This window comes from Barbatula barbatula, assembly GCF_947034865.1.
Source record: "Barbatula barbatula genome assembly, chromosome: 21".
NCBI classification, from domain to species: domain Eukaryota; kingdom Metazoa; phylum Chordata; class Actinopteri; order Cypriniformes; family Nemacheilidae; genus Barbatula; species Barbatula barbatula.
In genome coordinates this window covers 19,431,374-19,450,216 of record NC_136784.1, presented here as the reverse complement: position 1 = coordinate 19,450,216, position 18,843 = coordinate 19,431,374, and the positions used below count along the sequence as shown (strand labels likewise).

At 42.0% G+C, this 18,843-nt stretch overlaps 1 protein-coding gene across 2 annotated transcripts; it reads right to left on the bottom strand.

Moving 5' to 3' along the window:
- Nucleotides 1–8,223: 8,223 nt before the first annotated feature.
- sf3a3 (splicing factor 3a, subunit 3) lies at nucleotides 8,224–15,636 on the bottom strand. 2 transcript variants are annotated; one of them, XM_079484573.1, is made up of 17 exons: nucleotides 15,350–15,636; nucleotides 14,835–14,882; nucleotides 14,528–14,580; nucleotides 14,339–14,444; nucleotides 14,182–14,254; nucleotides 13,949–14,040; nucleotides 13,786–13,868; nucleotides 13,569–13,707; nucleotides 13,176–13,244; nucleotides 13,017–13,084; nucleotides 12,768–12,875; nucleotides 11,554–11,623; nucleotides 10,632–10,796; nucleotides 10,177–10,287; nucleotides 9,309–9,399; nucleotides 8,875–8,930; nucleotides 8,224–8,651 (listed from the first exon to the last, which is right to left on the bottom strand). In XM_079484573.1, exons 1-17 carry the CDS (start codon nucleotides 15,443–15,445, stop codon nucleotides 8,574–8,576), a joined length of 1,506 nt encoding a protein of 501 aa, XP_079340699.1. In that variant the 5' UTR covers nucleotides 15,446–15,636; the 3' UTR covers nucleotides 8,224–8,573. The 2 variants fall into 2 exon arrangements, with proteins under 2 accessions (XP_079340699.1, XP_079340698.1); XM_079484572.1 differs by having other exon boundaries at nucleotides 8,369–8,651; nucleotides 14,182–14,444; nucleotides 15,350–15,555.
- Between the last annotated feature and the right edge of the window lie 3,207 nt (nucleotides 15,637–18,843).

The following is an 18,843-nucleotide window of genomic DNA, read 5'->3' as shown; positions in this document are numbered from 1 at the left end:
GAGTCAGAAGTTCTGGTTCTGATCTGATGAGTGCGGTTTGGGTCCGCAGGTGTCGATCATCTCCGTTGTCATCCGGGTTAATACAATTAAAGACGCATCCGCTTTCCAATGAAATATTCATCAACTTCCCAAACACATACATGACTCATGTGAGAGAAACCACACCACACCACAGCACAGCACAGCACCTGCTGATCTTACTCATTCAGCTTTATCTAATGAAACATGACGAGCACAAGCCGAACTCTTTGTGTGGCAATGTCATCAGTGCACGTGTGTGTTGCATTGTGTCCGTAACCGGCGGCATGATGATGACTGGAAATATAACAACATTGCGTAGTAAATGCAAGTGTGCAAAAGTTTAAAATATGATATTTTAATGTCCACTCCGGAAATAAAGCAAAAGCTGAGTCGAATCAGTTATTCATATTTGGCTCTTTCACTCTCTTTTTTGTAGTGAGTGGTTGTCCCAAAGTGGTTGGCTTTGACTTTTTCAACTTCATTTTTGCAATCAAATAAGACAGTTCAAGGAGCTTATATTATATTAATAACACTGGAAATGTTACAATGCATAGAAAGAGATAAATCTGGCACCGGGTTTGTGTTTGTTTACTGGAAATCAAACCCAAAGTCTTTGTGCTCCTAATGCAATGCTTTACCAAGTGAGCTACAGGAACACTTAAATAAGAAAACCCAAGAGCAACTCCAACATACTGCTCATTGGTAGAGCAGTGAAAAGGTTTTGGGTTTGATTCCTAGAGAACACACAGTCATCATTGTAAACATAAGATAAAAGAGTCATTTTTGTAGTGACTGATGGATCGATTACTCTGAAGATCTCGGTTATACACGACAATAGATCCGGCACGAGCTGGAAACACCCTCAAACGGTCTCTATCCTCAAGACACTGAGTGATGTATTGTATTTAATACATACAGTTTTTGTCAAGGATTTACATCTATAACTTAATCACACTGTTGAATCGTCAATGTTTACAAATGTTAAAAAACAGTCCATTTGTCTGAAATGTCACATTTGTACTAAGAAAGCCCACACGAATCAGGGTCGCATCCCAAAGGGAAGGATGTCGGGTCAGTGTCTAGGGAATCAGAGAATAGTCGATACTCAGAATGCAAGTGTGAGACAATGAAACATGGTTAGTCAGCAGCACTGTGATCTGATTTCGGTGTGCTGTCCATCTCCTCCTGAGCTGTGAGTCACATCAACCCAGGTGAAGAATTGACTTTGTGATCACTGACTCACCTTCAGAAAGCGGAGTACTGCAGTGTAAAGTACAAACTCAATATGAGGTGTTGGTGCGGGTTTCAGCACCCTGGACAGCTCAGCACTTGTGTTTCTATGAGCTGTACTGTACTCACCTATGCATGCGTCTCTCAACCAATCACCAGCCAGGACACACAAACACAGAACCACATGAAAAGTGAACAGAAAAAGTTTTCTTGCATTCTGATATCACTCTTGAAAATGTCATCAAAAACGAATAAATTCAAAAGAAATCTTTATAGGTGACACTTCCAACTGTAATCGAATATTGATGCAATATTCCAACTGTATGAATTTACATGAATTTAATTTAATCGACTGAGGTCTGTTGCATCTAGCACGAGAGAATTGTGTGAACGTAAATGCACAACTAAAGTTTAAATATGAATGTCCATGTTTCATGTTAAGAAATCTATCGAGGAGTGGTCCTCCTCCTGTAACTCTGCTAAAAAGCCACTGCTAAATAACCAAATGCAGAAATTTAGACAATAATCATTCAAAGGGGGTCAAGCTTTCTCATACGTAGCACCTAAACTCTGGAACAGCCTTCCTGATACTAGTCGAGGATGAGACACACTCGCCCAATTTAAATCTAGATTACAGACGCATCTTTTCAGCCAAGCATTCACTTTATGCATCCATCCATCCATCCATCCATCCATCCATTTTCTTCCGCTTATCCAGGGCCGGGTCGCGGGGGCAGCAGTCTAAGCAGAGATGCCCAGACATCCCTCACCCTAGACACTTCCTCTATATCTTCCGGGGGGACACCGAGGTGTTCCCAGGCCAGCCGGGAGACATAGTCCCACCAGCGTGTCCTAGGTCTCCTCCCGGTCGGACGGGCCTGGAATACCTTCCGGGGAAGGCGTCCGGTAGGCATCCGGAACAGATGCCCAAGCCACCTTAACTGACCCCTCTCGATGTGGAGGAGCAGCGGCTCTACTCCGAGCTCCTCCCGGGTGACCGAGCTTCTCACCCTATCTCTAAGGGATCGCCCAGCCACCCTGCGGAGGAAGCTCATTTCGGCCGCCTGTATCCGGGATCTTGTCCTTTCGGTCAGGACCCAAAGCTCATGACCATAGGTGAGAGTACGAACGTAGATTGACCGGTAAATTGAGAGCTTCGCCTTGCAGCTCAGCTCTTTCTTCACCACGACGGACCGGTACATCGACCGCATTACTGCAGAAGCTGCACCGATCCGTCTGTCAATCTCCCGTTCCATCCTTCCCTCACTCGTGAACAAGACCCCAAGATACTTAAACTCCTCCACTTGAGGCAGGAACTCTCCACCAACCTGAATTGGGCAAGCCACCCTTTTCCGACTGAGGACCATGGCCTCGGATTTGGAGGTACTGATTTTCATTCCAGCCGCTTCACACTCGGCTGTTAACCGTCCCAGTGCATGCTGAAGGTCCTGGTTTGAAGGGGCCAACACGACAATATCATCCGCAAATAGCAGAGACGAGATTGTGTGGTCCCCAAACCTGACACCCTCCGGCCCCTGGCCGCGCCTAGAAATTCTGTCCGTAAAAATTACGAACAGAACCGGTGATAAAGGGCAGCCCTGCCGGAGTCCGATATGCACTGGGAACAAGCCCGACTTACTGCCGGCAATGCGAGCCAAGCTCCTGCTTCGGTCGTACAGGGACCTGACAGCCCTTAGCAAAGGACCACAGATCCCATACTCCCGAAGCACCCTCCACAGGATACCCTATAGTTGGAACACACCCTCCGGTCCCCCTTCTTAAAAAGAGGGACCACCACCCCGATCTGCCATCCCAGAGGCACTGTCCGCGACCGTCACGCGATGCTGCAGAGGCGTGTCAGCCAAGACAGCCCCACAACATCCAGAGAATCTCATCCACCCCCGGAGCCTTGCCACCGAGGAGTTTCTTGACTACCTCAGTGACTTCGGCTTGGGTGATGGACGAGTCCACCTCTGAGCCCTCAGCCTCTGCTTCCTCAATGGAAGACGTGGCGGTGGGATTTAGGAGATCCTCGAAGTACTCCTTCCACCGTCCGACCATCCCCAATTGAGGTCAACAGCTTCCCACCTCCACTGTAAACAGCATTGGTAGGGGACTGTTTCCCTCTCCTGAGGCGCCCGACGGTTTGCCAGAATCTCTTCGAGGCCAGTCGATAGTCCTTCTCCATGGCCTCACCAAACTCCTCCCAGGCCCCAGTTTTTGCCTCCACAACCACCCGGGCAGCAGTCCGCTTGGCCTGCCGGTACCCGTCAGCTGCCTCAGGAGTCCCACAGGCCAACCAGGCCCGATAGGACTCCTTCTTCACCTTGACGGTTTCCCTAACTTCCGGTGTCCACCACCGGGTTCAGGGATTCCCGCCTCGACAGGCACCGGAGACCTTACAGCCACAGCTCCGAGTGGCCGCTTCGACAATGGAGGTGGAGAACATGGTCCACTCGGACTCAATGTCTCCAGCCTCCCTCGGGATCTGGTTGAAGCTCTGCCGGAGGTGGGAGTTAAAGATCTCTCTGACAGGAGACTCGACCAGGTGTTCCCAGCAGACCCTTACAGTACGTTTGGGTCTGCCGAGTCTGTCCAGCTTCCTCTCTTGCCATCGGACCCAACTCTCCACCAGGTGGTGATCAGTTGACAGCTCCGCCCTTCTCTTAACCCGAGTGTCCAAAACATATGGTCGCAGGTCAGATGAAACGACCACAAAGTTGATCATCGACCTGCGGCCTAGGGTGTCCTGGTGCCACGTGCACTGATGGACACCCTTATGCTTGAACATGGTGTTCGTCATAGACATACTGTGACTAGCACAGAAGTCCAATAACTGAACACCGCTCGGGTTCAGATCAGGGGGGCCGTTCCTCCCAATCACGCCCCTCCAGGTGTCACTGTCGTTGCCCACATGGGCGTTGAAATCCCCCAGTAGGACGATGGAGTCCCCAGTCGGAGCAGTTTCCAGCACCCCTCCCAGAGACTCTAAGAAGGTCGGGTACTCTGCACTCCCGTTCGGCCCGTAGGCACAAACAACAGTGAGAGACCTAACCCCGACCCGTAGGCGCAGGGAAATGACCCTCTTGTTCACCGGGGTAAACTCCAACACATGGCGGGAGAGCTGGGGGGCTATAAGCAAACCCACACCAGCCGCCGCCTCTCACCATGGGCAACTCCAGAATGGTGAAGTGTCCATCCTCTCTCGAGGAGTGTGGTTCCAGAGCCCAAGCCATGCGTAGAGGTGAACCTCTCAACTTCACGCACCATCTCAGGCTACTTCCCCGCCAGCGAGGTGACGTTCCACGTCCCTAGAGCTAGCTTCTGTATCCAGGGATCGGGCTGTCGAGGCACTCTCCTCCGACTGCCACCCGATCCACTATGCACCGACCCCCTATGGTCCCTCCCGCACGTGGTGGAAGGCGGCCACACGTCGCTCCTTCGGGCTGAGCCCGGCCGGACCCCGTGGGGAAAGGCCCGGCCACCAGGCGCTCGCATACGAGCACCGACCCTGGGCCTGGCTCCAGGGTGGTGCCCCGGTTGCGCCATACCGGGCGACGTCACGGTCCTTGGTATATTTAACATCATAAGGGATTTTTGAACCACTCTTAGTCTGACCCGTCGCCTAAGACCTGTTTGCCTTGGCAGACCCTACCAGGGGCATATAGCCCCCGACAACATAGCTCCTAGGGTCACTCGGGTACTCAAACCCCTCCACCACGTTAAGGTGGCTGTTCAAGGAAGGGACACTTTATGCAAAATAAACCACCGGGAGATTGCTGACATTAGATATTATTTACTAGGTGTTTATATAACAAGTTAAACTATTCATGTACTGTGTTTTACTTTTTATGTGTTTTCTCATTTTCCCCTGTAAAGCTGCTTTGGAAAAATGCAAATTGTGAAATATGTGCTATATAAATTAAATTGAATTGAAGTGGTTCATTAACCGTTAGGGATTAAATACACATCTCTGAAACTAAATGACCTAGCTTTGTAACTGTTTTTTAACTATAAGTATGTTGTAATATGTGTTAATGTCTTGACCAGCTGACAGGACCCCACCTCTCTTCTGCCCTCTGCTGGTTTCACGTTGGATGCAAATAACAGCTCTTTTCAAACGTAGGGCTGGGGACTTTTTGACTGTAAAATGTTTAAGGTGGTTTCAATTCTCTTTCTTTCTCCTTTTGGAAGTATTTATCTCAGGGTGGATTTCACTTGAAATAGCTTAAAGGGGTGATTAGCCGGAAATCTGTGTTTTTCTTTGTCTTTGGTGTGTTATAAGTTGCCCATGCATGTATTAGACACGTAAAATTGCACAAATATAGGTGTCGTAACAAAAGATGTATTTTATCTTGAAGCGACCGCTTACCCAGACCTGCCTGAAACGCCTCATGTAACCACACCCCGGCGAATCTACGTCAGTTCGTAACACGATTTGACTAAGACCACCCAAATCTAAACGCAAGTAAGGTGGGTCTTGTAAATCTCATTGTACCGTCACCAGCGCAGCCATGTCGCGGAGACGATGTGTGTTTTGTTGTGAAAAGAAATCCTCTTAGTTTGCCCTGCCAAAAGACGATACAACAAAAAACGAATGGTTATATTTTATTTTCAACACAAGAGAAGTACAATACAAATGTTCAGGTTTGTGCAGAGCATTTCACAATGATTACGTCATGAATCTGGGAGAGATAAAGACCGGCTGTGCACAGAAGCTTTTGTTAAAAAATGGAGCAATTCCAACAGTTAAAATTCTGCAAGGACTGTCTGGCGCCTCAGATTCGCAGCCTATCATAGCACAATCATAGCACACCTCGCTTTTCAGAGCAATGAGCTTTGTAATAAAGTAGCGCCTTTCAGAGAGGCGGAGCAAAGAGGAGATACAAACATACACGGTATCTGAAATAATACAGCGTTTTAAACCTTAAATCGTGTTTACACATTGTATTACATCGAAAGCAAACAATAATATTATTTTTAGCCGCATCAAATGACCCCTTGAAGTCTTGGGGACACTGCACCCAAAAATTAAAATTCTGTAATGAACTACTTCCCTCCCCACCAAATCATTTTCAAACCTGTATACATTTCTTTGTTGTGTTGAACACAAAGACAGATATTTGGAAGAATGTTAGCAACTGATATTTTGGAAGAATCATTTACTCCCGAAAATGTTAAAATGGTAGTCCATGGTGCCCAAGAACTGTTTGCTTTCCTAAACTTTGTGTTTAACAAAACAAAAAAAAGATTAATATTTTCCTACCGTTTGTCAGTTAGGTCTAAAAAATATCAGTTGCTAACATTTTACCAAATATTTTTCTTTGTGCATAGAAATGTAGAAATGTTTGCAGGTTTGGAACAACTTGAGGCTGAGTAAATGATGACAGAATTGTCATTTTTGGGTGGAGATCCCTTTAAGCTTAATGTTGGTTTCAGTAAACAGAGAGAAGTATATGTAGGTCTCGGTATTCCCTTTTTTTGTGGCAATTTACTGTTGAGATGGGTCTTTATAGACTCTGTGAACAATGTGAACAAAGCTGCAGAACAACTTCCCGTTTCAGTTAAGACTGAACTGTATGAACAAAATACAACCAACGGAACATTTATAACCACATCAAAATGTAGAACGAATATCTAAAAGACTTAACTGTATTATGTAAGATTAAAAATTAAAACAGTACTTGCTGCTATTGAGTTTAAAAAGTTTAGCACAGTGCTCAGTCTACCCACATTACAACTAAAAAACCTTTACAGAAACCAAAAGAATGTCCAATGGTGTTGTTGCATACATGACAGAGCAGTCAGAGCCCTCGCAGAGAGGGATATTGGTGAACTTCAGTGATCTGAAAAGTCAGAAAGACTTCAAGTTCAGTCCTTCATCAGCGGACCTCTCTCACCCCAAGAAACAAATGTTTTGTCATCTCCTCATTCAAACTACACTGCTGCAAAAAACTGCCATCATGAGGAGCACGGAATTTATTTGACAACATTTCTCTAGTTGAAAACAAATGGCCTCCACCCAAATTAAGTTCATTCTACATGCCAGGATTCGTATCCTGCCATGTATTTATATTTAAATATATATATTATTTATTTGTGTTTTTTTATTAAAACGACTTTATCATTTTGCTAGATAACACCCTTAACACTGGGTTCACACCAAACGCGAATTAAGATTTTTTTTAATGAGTAAAGGACATACAAAGTCAATGCAAAGACTAGTTTAGACCCAAACTCACTGCAGGCGGTGTGAATGACTTCAATTGGGTCACGTGATTGCCACGAACGTAAAGCAACCTAGTCTTTCGCAAAGGTTGAAAAAAAGGAAATGTTCAGATTACGTCACTCACGTGAAAATAACGAACTTTTCCAGCGATCAATAAAGAGCGTGCAACCCGATTGATCGCTTTTGGTGTGAACCTAGCATAACTGTGTGTTCAGACCGAGCGTGAATGAGGCGTAAAAAACGCGCTATTCGCGAGTAGTTGGACGCTTGAACAGTTTGTGTTTACTCGCTTCATTCGCGTCATGGGAGGGGCTTTAGCGGGAACGTAGTTGTAAAATAAGGCAAATAAGATCAATCTACCTTGTAGTTTCAACATGTATATATAACTCAAATTGAGTTTAGAGTGTTTTTACAATTTACCAGATTCTCCGACACTCACTTTCTTCCAAGCAAGATCCTTTTTATTCCTGTTTTAATAAAAGTAGGAACAAGTATCGTAAAGCTCCGGGTGTCCACAAACAGAGATTTTGAGTTTGTCCTCCATTTTGTATTTCTGTCTCCGCTCGCTACTAGAGCAGGCTCCTGATTGGTTAAAGCGGCGCGAATTTTCGCCAAAGTTCAGATTTTTCAACTCGCGCGAATATATGTTCTTGTTTATTGCGAGAGTGACGCGAAATGACAAATATTTACAAGCTTTGGGGAAGACTATATTGACGCACGTTCGCTTTTTTTACTTTAGTGAACTACTTTAAATCTTTTTAATTTAGCGCCATTAATTTAGAGCCTTGAAAAAAACAGCACAGCCTGTTAACTATTACTATTATCATATTACGATTTAGAAGGCACAGCACATCTAGATAAAGGTTTCAGCCACATAAAAAACAATTTTGTTGACAATGTAATTTATTGAATATAAAAAAAAACATCTCAAACTTGAGATACAAGATAGAAAATCAGGAAATTAAACATAAAAGTAATTAAAAATACAAGACACTTTGCTGAAAGAGGACTCAAATATTTTAAAATGCTCATGTACTAGTATTCACAACGCAACAATGTCAAATACTCGGCTTTGTGGCATTTTACAGCCACCCTACAGAAGTCCCTGTCGTTTCAGATCTTCATACGTCTTCTTGTTGACCACATTACCGCTGGAGTCTTCATACTCCTCCTGCAAGACACAGAAAAATTATTATCTGTTTTACTCTCAGGATTAAACCCCAAAAAACACATTTCATACATGGGGTTCAACCACCAGGACAAAACTACAACGGTCTGCACTTATTTGACTTTTTAACCAAAAAGTTTCAGGTTAGAAGACTTGTGCAGTATATCACACTCCAATAAAAAAAAAAAGAGACTGAAAGTGGATATGAACTACGTGTCTTTCTTACCTCTGTGTCTGGCTGCCACCTCTCCAATGCTTTCTGTGATTTCAGCTTCGACCAGACTACACAAAAAAAGAGGGTTTTACAAATGTTTTGAACAATGCATAGCTGAGAACGACTTTGTTTCCAAGTTTTACAAAATTCCTGAAGCATTAGCGGAAGTGCATAATTTATTAAAACAATAAGCCCCAAGAAACAGTGGGTTACCGGCTATTTTATAATGGCTTAGACACGGCTCAACCACCAGATCATCTTTTTTTACTTGGTTACTCTCATTATTGTTATTAGCACAGTTCTATTTTTGTATATTAACACACTTGATCATTTACATTTTTACAAAATATTTGGAGAAAGAGGGACTTTAAATGCTTCTGTCAAGCAGTGAAACGAGTTATGTCATGTTAAAGAGCATCTGATGTGTAAAGGGGTCATATACTCACGAGACACTGCATCTTCAATCTGGGTGACGTTAGCAAAGTGGGCGGTGTTTGGAATACCCAAGCAGCGCATGCCATGAGCGTGACGCCATTCCTGATATCAAGAAAACAGATCAGCTCAGTATTCCTACATGAATGGCCAGTCAAAACCTCAGACCACACAAACAGTTTAAGCAAAGCCTTGTTGCATTCCTATATTCATATTTTGTATTCATTTACGACAATTACAATATGATGCTCAGATTATGAATATTTACAACACCGGACAAGGAATTCAGATCATTGAAATGCCAAGATATTTCCAACATAAAATTAGGAGGCCATCCACACAGAAATGCTATTTTTTTTAAATCAGGTCCCAGAGGGGAGAAATCTGAAAACGCCACCATTGTCTTTTTGTGTGCGTATATACTTAATTGTTTAGAGTCGGTTAAGCGGTATCGTTGTGTTGTAGATATTTCTTGAGATTAAAAAAAGAGACAAAAAAGATTGGATAGTGAACGCTCTTTGTGTGGATTAGGTAAGAAGCAATTTAACATGTACAAATTGAAGGCATGGGGAGAAAATGGTTAAAGGAAGAGTTCACTTCCTGAGACATGTATTTACACCCTAGAGCCAGGATTTGGATTATTACTCCAATAAGTGTTCGGCTCAACACAGGAGAACATGTACCGCTAAAATGGCATGAATGCGAGTAAATTATGACACACAGTAAATTTTTGGGTGGACTATTCTTTGAAGCAATGACATCTGAATACATTTCGTTGCACTGTACTTGTATGTGTGTAATGACAATAAATTGAATCAAATCAAATCAAATCCTTGACAGCAGCTTGAGCTCTCATGTGATGAGAAAATGTCTGAAACTTACTGCAAAATGTCTCTGGAAGGCTTTGGGTCCTCTGTATGTGTAATTCCCACAGATCTCACAGTTGTAGTTGATGTTTAGACCGTGCAGTTTGTACAGCCAGTATGGAATGGGCTTAAGACGAGAGAGAGACAGATAAGGGCACAATATAAGACCATGATTACCAAGAGACTAAAGAATTTTTTTTTTTTTTTTTAAATACTCCATTCTTTCCAACATTAATTTGTATCTTATAAACCTATAATCCACTTTGCAAACACTGGTCCTTTGATGAATCATTTTAAACCCAAATATTTCATTAAGAAAAGATATTAAATATTGACACATGAATATCAAAACAATCGGGGCTGGGTCATTTTGCAAAGTAAAAAACACTGCACTGCAATATATTCGATGCAATATGGTAAGACTGTCTATTGCTGTGCAAAATGACAGTCCTGATGAGAAATTATGTGTACCTTTCCATCCCAGCCGAGTGGCAGATTTTTAGGGTTGTATATGATTTCATTTTCATCATCTTCACTCTCACTCTCGCTGGGCTGTTCTTCGTCTTCCTCGTCGCGCTCCTCTCCTGTACGCGCTTGCTTCCTCTGAACGTTCTCATGGGTCAACTGTCTCTGCTCCTGTAACATTAACACGAGAGCGGTCAGATCTGACACATGACGTCACAGAAAACACAACGTACACAAGCATGAGTAATGAGAACATGGATTCTAACGCATTGGTCTGAAATCTGCAGAAGTTACTTTAGCTTGCTCATTCTGTGAAAAGGTCTATAGGGTGATTCTAACAAAACCACCGAAAACATCATGGCAGCAAAGATTTAAATTATTAAACATGCAATACGGTCACACACAAAAAAAGATCATTATTAAGATAATTGTGTTCTCTACCTTGGACAAACATCATTTTGACGTAAAGTAGGAATTAATTATGTTTTTTTTAAGCTCTCATAATCAACAAAAAGTGTCCAGGACTGATATTCTCATCCAACGCTTTTTATAGACTGCTTAAACACACACGAAGATATTTACATGAAGTTTGATATTATGTGAAGAAACACATCTACTAGTACCTTTTGAACCTTTCATTAATGTCTTATTATGCAAGATTATTAAAACTTGCTTCATGACTAAACATGCTATGAGATTTTAATGTAGTGAGAATTTTTAAGACCTTCATTTTAAAATTGTGTAAAGCGGTCAAGTAAAAGTGTTTTAAACTAATGCCTTTAAACATGTCCTTTCTTAGTTTAAATGAATACAAAGGGAATTTGTTGATGTTTCTTTAAGAAAATTCTTTTTGACATCTTAAAACTAAGATTTGGTGAGAATCACCCCATTAAAAGGAGAAGACACTGAACATTATAATCCTGCTCACCCCCAAGATTTCCACATATTCATATATCTGAGCTTCCAGGAAACCTGCTTCCTTGTTTCGCTCCGAGTCTCTGCAGATAGAAGCCATACAGACATCACAGTTACGTTTAAGTACACACAACTGAAGCTACACACAAGTCACACATGTTCTGTCAACAAAACACTTGAAGAACTGTTCTGTCAGTGATATAACCCTTTATCGAGTAAAAAAACATATTTGGTAACTTCCACCAATCACAACCGAGTTCCCATGCCTCTCCATGAGCTCGTGTAAGCATGTGGATTTCTCCCAGCCAATGAATGGATATCACTTGTTACTTGTAAGTAGTACAAGTTACTACTTGTAAGTCCCTTTGGATAAAAGCGTCTGCCAACTTAATAAATATAAAAGTTAAATATCAATCTACGTCACAAATAGTGAGTGTGTTTACATGCAGTCTTACTCTGATAATGCTTAATAAGCTGATAACGTGAAAGGGCATTTAAAACGCATAAAACCGCTTTCTTTTATTGGGGAAAGCTCATAAACGGTGTAAGCAAAACCCGCTCGGCAGAAGTCGTTTTTTTGCCCTTTACTCCGATGTCACGCTGCATGTAAACGCCTTTACCAAAAATGACGTATGCAATACTACTGTATAGGTAATCAAGAATAATATGAGATCTGCAGAAACGGACTGTGTTACCCGATCTTTTAAAATGTTTAATGCATTATAACGCAGGACGATGGCATTTTATAGTGCATTGAATGTTACAACAGGTTTGTATAAGATTATACAGTGATCCAGTGGGAAACATAAACTTATAACAGTTTTAATGATATTTTAATGACATATTTTTGTGTTTATTTTTACTGTTAGCCTCATTACTTCTTAAATAAGTGGCACATATTTTCAATAGATCTGCACTTCACTGTTGCCGTTTTGAGTGCGTGTCTGTGTACGTAAATGCTCCTAAAAAAGATCTTCTTAAATAAATATATTTAATTTATACATTTATTTATTTGTCTTATATTTTAAATACATAAATACTTTTGGGAAAAATTTACCGTAGACTAGCGAGGAACCATATATGGTAACGTCGTTGACCTTGATTTGCAACAAAAATGATCACGGAAGTTCAAAATAACACAACAGGGTTGAAATGTTGAATTTCCAAGTATTTCTATGAGTGCCCTATAAAGGGGTTCAATCTATTCCCACAGGAGAATACACTTACTTCTTTGGTCCCTTGGCTTTTGGGTTCTTGGCAAAGAGCGAGGGGTCCAGAGACTCCAGAGATTTGCCTTTAGTGCTGAACAAACGCTGTGCCCTCTCCTCTAGTGTACTACAAACACAATTCACACAATGACACACAAAGCAAATAAATAACACACGCATAGTAAAGAACGACAGCCTGTAGCTTTTAAAACCAGACTGAAAGAGTCTGCAAACCAGAGCCAAACATGAGCCGCGTGTTCATACTCACCCTCCACATTTCAGGCCCAAAGCCATCAGAGCAGACTTCAATCTGTCCAAACCCAAAGACGCCAACTCCTACAAACACAAAAACATACTAAGACACGCACTCTGACATCACTCGCACATCTCTGCCATAACAGCTTTAGTACAAAGAAACTTGTCTGACCTCCCATGAAGAGAACGCAGACAGATCCAGATGGGCTCCAGCGTGGGTCAGCGCACTGCTCGCCTCTTTCTACACCACACACATAGGAAGAGATTTACTCATGTCATATGACACAGGGACATGCAGCATGAACATCTCTTCTGCTCTTATTGAAGTCATCTGTGTGACGCTATGGATGTTTACGTGGCTTTGGAAGAGGCCTTCTCATCACGCCAATTCAAATAATTTCAACTGCGACATTACATAGATAATTCCTAGATTCTAGACACCGGGTCTTGAAAACAGTCTGCCCAACCCCTGTACTAAATGCTTCCTCGAATAAACAAAATCTGTAAGTGACTGGCAATTTCTCAGGTGCATTTCATAAGAACCGTGCTGTTAAAGTGGACCCACCGGCCAGCCTGGGAACGCTCCGCCCTCCCACTTCTTCTCGAACTCGACCAGGATCTTTCCGTACAGCTCATTCTGGTCCAGCAGGGGCTTTACCCGGTCTGTGTATTCCTGCAGGTACTCCAGCAGCATCTCCAGATACCTGTAGCAGGACACATCACACGTCAGAATCTGGTCTGAACACATCACGGGGGAATCTGAAATCACCTACTTCACTTACTTCTTATACTCTGCATTCTTCTTGTCTTTAGAAATGTCAAAAAGCTGATCAAACGTTGACAGGTACGTGACGTATTCCAGTTTCTAGAAGATGACAACAGATCGGGTCGTAAGGATCTCTTATCTAAATATGCCATGTACGAATCAAAAGAGTCAAACCGTACCTCTACGCCTTTAAGATTAGTGTACTTGAGATAACAGTCGTGGAGATCAAGGTAGCGTCCATAACCCTCTTCATCAGTGAACTCCACCAGGTCTGTCAGGTGCACAGATGGAAAAAAGTTAAACCATGTCAACAACAATAAAAAAACATTCACAATCACGTGACTGTACATCACAGAAAGGGTGCGTTCAAAGCACTATACTACCGCACGCCTTTTTAATAAACACTACATACTTTGTGCCTCTTCGCTAGGATTGTCTTTGGCTTTCATGAGCTCTTCAAACTCCACTGACATGGGCACACAGATCTGAAACGCAAAAGAATTATTCAGCGATGAGAGGTCGAGCATGTGAGTTCGGACGACGTGATCAATCGCTCCAGGACGCGTTACCTCATTGGGATGTTTTCTGTGAAACTCCTTGATATGTTTGAGGCGGTTGTAAAACTCGGCAAACTCGTTTGGTCCTGATATTGCGTTCAGCTCATCCTTTCTCATTCTGACGGTGAAAAAATGCAGTCATGTGATCAAACAATCCACGGCACGTGTATTTGTCACGGAGGGTCCTTGATAATGTCTTACCCGTCTTTGTCTTCGTATAAATCTCGTAGGTTTGCGCTCACTTCCATGTATCTCTGGTTACATGAAAGAACACAATACACATCAATTAAATGAACATACATTTGAAGAGTTTGGTTTCAAAATGAGATGATGATTTTTATTTGTTCTTACGGCTTAAAACAAAACAACTGTAGTTTGATTGATATTAATTGGAATGCACAGTAACAAAAACATGATTTCTGAAATAAAAAAACAGATTTCTCATTTTGGAAGTAAACTCTTCATTTGATCCTGTGATGAGTGAGTGTCTGATGAATGAATGACTCACGTCGAGCATCGCTCTGACTCTATGATCCGAGTTGATCTGGTCTCTCAGCTGTTGAAGCACAACAACACATGATCAGAAATGACAACTCGTTCATGATTCTTGATACATATTGTCATTTCGAAGTCTTTAACACACAGTAGTTTGGTTAAAGGTTTGTTTGCTCTTAATCTCAAAATGTTCACATTGACATGCAAAAGAAAATCACTTGTTGAAGATGGATAATAGCATCTGACATTGAGACAAACAAAGCGAATTGATTTCGTATGTGGTCTCGCATCAAAATAAGGGAAGGGTGCGTGAAAACACACTGGGTTTATTATTGACTGGAACTAAACTGCAAGAATGACTGGTTCAGAGATCAATGTGCGTGAGTGACTTAACTCAACGACGCGAAACCTTAAATGTTGTTTAAATAAACAATGTTCAGCGGGTTTATACTCTCATAGTTCAGACAGTCCAGTGTTTGTGTTTAACTGCTAGCGTGTGTTAGCATCGCATCGCATTCAATTCATTACCGTGCTTTTCTTCGTCAGCATCTCCTTCACCTCGGCATCCATAAGTCTCTCTTTCTCCTCATGGTATCGACGTTGCTGCTCTAAAATCGTTTCCATAGTGACTTATAGATTTTCAGACAGAATTTCACTATATATTCAGTCTCTATTAATTACACTGCATACGCGCGTGTAACGTACAGGAAACGAATCCCTCGTCCACGTCACTCGAGTAGAAACAGACGAAACAACTCGAGTTCCGCTCATATGGTTCCTGCCTCACAGGTATCCGACATTTGCCATCAGGGCTCGCTAACGTTAAATGTGATTAAATCATCGGACATTTAAATTCCTAAAGTCAAAATTAAATAATTATTTTGCAAAAACAAATAACTATGTTTGTATTTGTTTTATCATGTTCCTTTTATTTTGCTTTACAAGTAAATAATATCAAGGCAAACGAAGTTGGGTTGTTTAAATTAAGTCATAAAAACTAAAACTACATCTGACTAAAACACAATAAAACATTATAAAATAATAACAAACAGTAATTGTATGTTTTGGAAATACGATTTAAATGGCACCTGCACATTTTCCCCCAAAGAAACGATAATTTCGATCATTCCGACTCAATTTAAAACACCATATATTCTGGTGACATCTGCTCTACCTGTAAGCAGAAGCTTATAGAATATGATTTCTAACTAGAAGGATGAACTGTGACTTCCGTTTTAGTACTTTTATAAGTTGGTACTGGCTAAATATTAAAGTGCACTAAATGAGCTTTTTCATATTTGCCTATACTAAACTATGGGATGAAACTGTTCAGGGGTCAGAAACTCTCCCAGTTTAAAATGAAATAAAAACACACCTTTTCAGCTAAGCTAAAGATAAAATGAATTCAACTGAATATGAAATGCTTTATTATTATCAGTTTTGTTTTCTTGGTTCTATCTTGAGATGATGCCCATCCTGAGTTAACTAGAAATGATCAGCTGATGACTTCTACCATGTGATGACCTCTGGATCATCATATAAAACTGGCCACTTTTGTACGTAGAAATCTTTTATGATCACGGGCACAGATGGGATTTTTCAAGCGCAAAAGACTAGCTATAGGCCTACAAATATATAACAAAACGAATCTGATCTGGGAAAAGTCAACCGGCATTCCGTACTAACAGTGTTTTGTTTTTGAAAAGCGAGGTGAGTGTTTTTGTATCTTCATTGCCTTTATATGTCAGTTATACTGTCCAGAAAAATCGACAGCTCAGTCATAGACGATGGCATTTGATCACTATGGTTACCGCTAACAGCTCCTCATAGGACCCAGGGAGAGGGTCAGGAGTCTTAGCAGCTCTAGCAGCAGCATCAGAGAACGTAAAGGTCAGTGGCTGACCCGATTCTGAAGCAGTGATGTTAAAATAATTAAGGAGCTGCGGGCCTGTCCACAACTACTTGGGCTAATGTACTGTACATAGCGGAAACCCTGATTCATTTTACAGATGTTTGTCGCCTTTCATAGAAACAGCGAGGGTGACGGATATATTTAGAATTGACTATATATTCTTCATGGCTTACAATGGCTTCATCTCTGTAAGATTTATTGAGGTGTTTGTAACCATTATTTTAACATGGGCTTGGTTTTCTATCAGCATATTTTACATTTACATTTAGTCATTTAGCAGACGCTTTTATCCAAAGCGACTTACAGATGAGGAAACATTGGAAGCAATTATAACAACATAGGCAACAAAATACATAAGTGCATCAAACTAGTCCATTAAAGCCTAGCACAGTATAAAAAGCTAAGAATAGTGAGGTTAGTAAGGTTTTTTTTTTATTTTTATTTTTTTATTTTTTATAGAAGGAAAGGGAAGAGAATTAGGAAAAATCAATCAGCGACGTGTTGACGGAAGAGATGCGTTTTTAGGCGTTTTTTAAAGATGGCAACCGAGTCTGCTGATCTTGTAGCAGCTGGTAGATCGTTCCACCAATGTGGAACAGATCCAGAGAAGGTACGGGAGAGTGACTTTTTTCCTTTTTGGGATGGTACCACTAGTCGTTGTTCCTTTGCAGACCGCAGTGATCTGGCAGGAACATAAATCTGCATTATCGAGTGGAGATACGATGGTGCAGATCCGGTGTTGGTCTTGTAGGCCAGGAGCAAAGCTTTGAACTCTATGCGGGCGGCAACAGGGAGCCAGTGTAACCTGATGAAGAGCGGAGTTACATGCGCTCTCTTCGGTTCATTGAAGACCACTCTTGCCGCCGCATTCTGGATCATCTGGAGAGGTTTGATTGTGCAAGCAGGAAGTCCAGCCAGAAGCGCATTGCAATAATCCAGTTTGGACAGGACAAGAGCCTGGACTAGGACTTGCGTAGAGTGCTCCGATAGGAAAGGTCTAATTTTCCTAATGTTGTAGAGGATGAATCTACAGGACCGGGTGGTGCTGGCAACATGACTTGTGAGGTTAAGCCGATCAATGATTACCACTCCCAGGTTTCTGGCTGTGCTGGACGGTGTAATCGTTGATGAGCCTAGTTGAATGGTAAGGTTGTGGTGAATCTTTGGGTTGGCCGGGATCACAAGCAGTTCCGTTTTTTCAAGGTTTAGCTGCAGATGATGATCCTTCATCCAAAGCGAGATGTCACTCAGGCATGCCGCGATGCGAGCAGCGACCGACGGATCGTCCGGTTGAAATGACAAGTAGAGTTGTGTGTCGTCGGCATAGCAGTGATAGGAGAAGCCATGCTTCTGAATGACCGAGCCGAGGGATGTCATGTAAATGGAGAAGAGTAGCGGTCCAATCACTGAGCCCTGTGGCACCCCCGTGTTGAGCTGTTGGGACGCAGAGACCTCATCTCTCCAGGATACTCTGAATGACCTACCCGAGAGGTAGGACTCAAACCATTGCAACGCCATTCCAGAGACACCCATAACACTGAGGGAAGCCAGGAGGATGTGATGATTGACAGTGTCAAAGGCAGCAGACAGATCCAGTAGGATGAGCACAGATGACATGGATGCTGCTTTTGCCAGTCTCAGGGCTTCGATGACTGAGAGCAGTGCAGTCTCTGTGGAATGAATTTTACATATATTTAATAACATTGCCGATTATGTAGGCTGTATATTAAATCTCTAATTTGTTCCTTTAAAAAACTAGTTTTATTTTGATTTTAGACTCCTTTAATTGTAGAAACTGCTAGAGTTGTGAGTTGTACTAATCTTCCCACGAAACTCAACACTTCAAGACTTCAGTTCACTCTAGCCATGATAATTCATTTGCATTAGATGATGAAGGTCTGCTGTGACAGGGGTAGATAATGAAACATCAGGCCCACAGTTACATGTCCAATATGTCATGTAATATATCGCTGTATTCAAATATATCCCTTTTTATTTTTTGGTTTGACATGGTTAGCTAAAAACCCATGGCTTTCCAAATGTTAAAAGAGGTGGAAACCGCCTTAAGGTTAACTGTAAATTGGAGAAAGGCCTTTCAATAGTGAACTGT

What these genes read in the sequence shown, in the direction of transcription:
- sf3a3 (XM_079484572.1), bottom strand. Translation starts at nt 15,445, where the DNA reads ATGGAAACGATTTTAGAGCAGCAACGTCGATACCATGAGGAGAAAGAG. An exon ending in CTGCGTTCTCTTCATGGGAG is followed by an intron (nt 13,085 to 13,175) that starts GTCAGACAAGTT and finishes TTGTGTTTGTAG; the next exon opens with GAGTTGGCGTCTTTGGGTTT. An exon ending in AAAGCCAAGGGACCAAAGAA is followed by an intron (nt 11,624 to 12,767) that starts GTAAGTGTATTC and finishes TTCTATCTGCAG; the next exon opens with AGACTCGGAGCGAAACAAGG.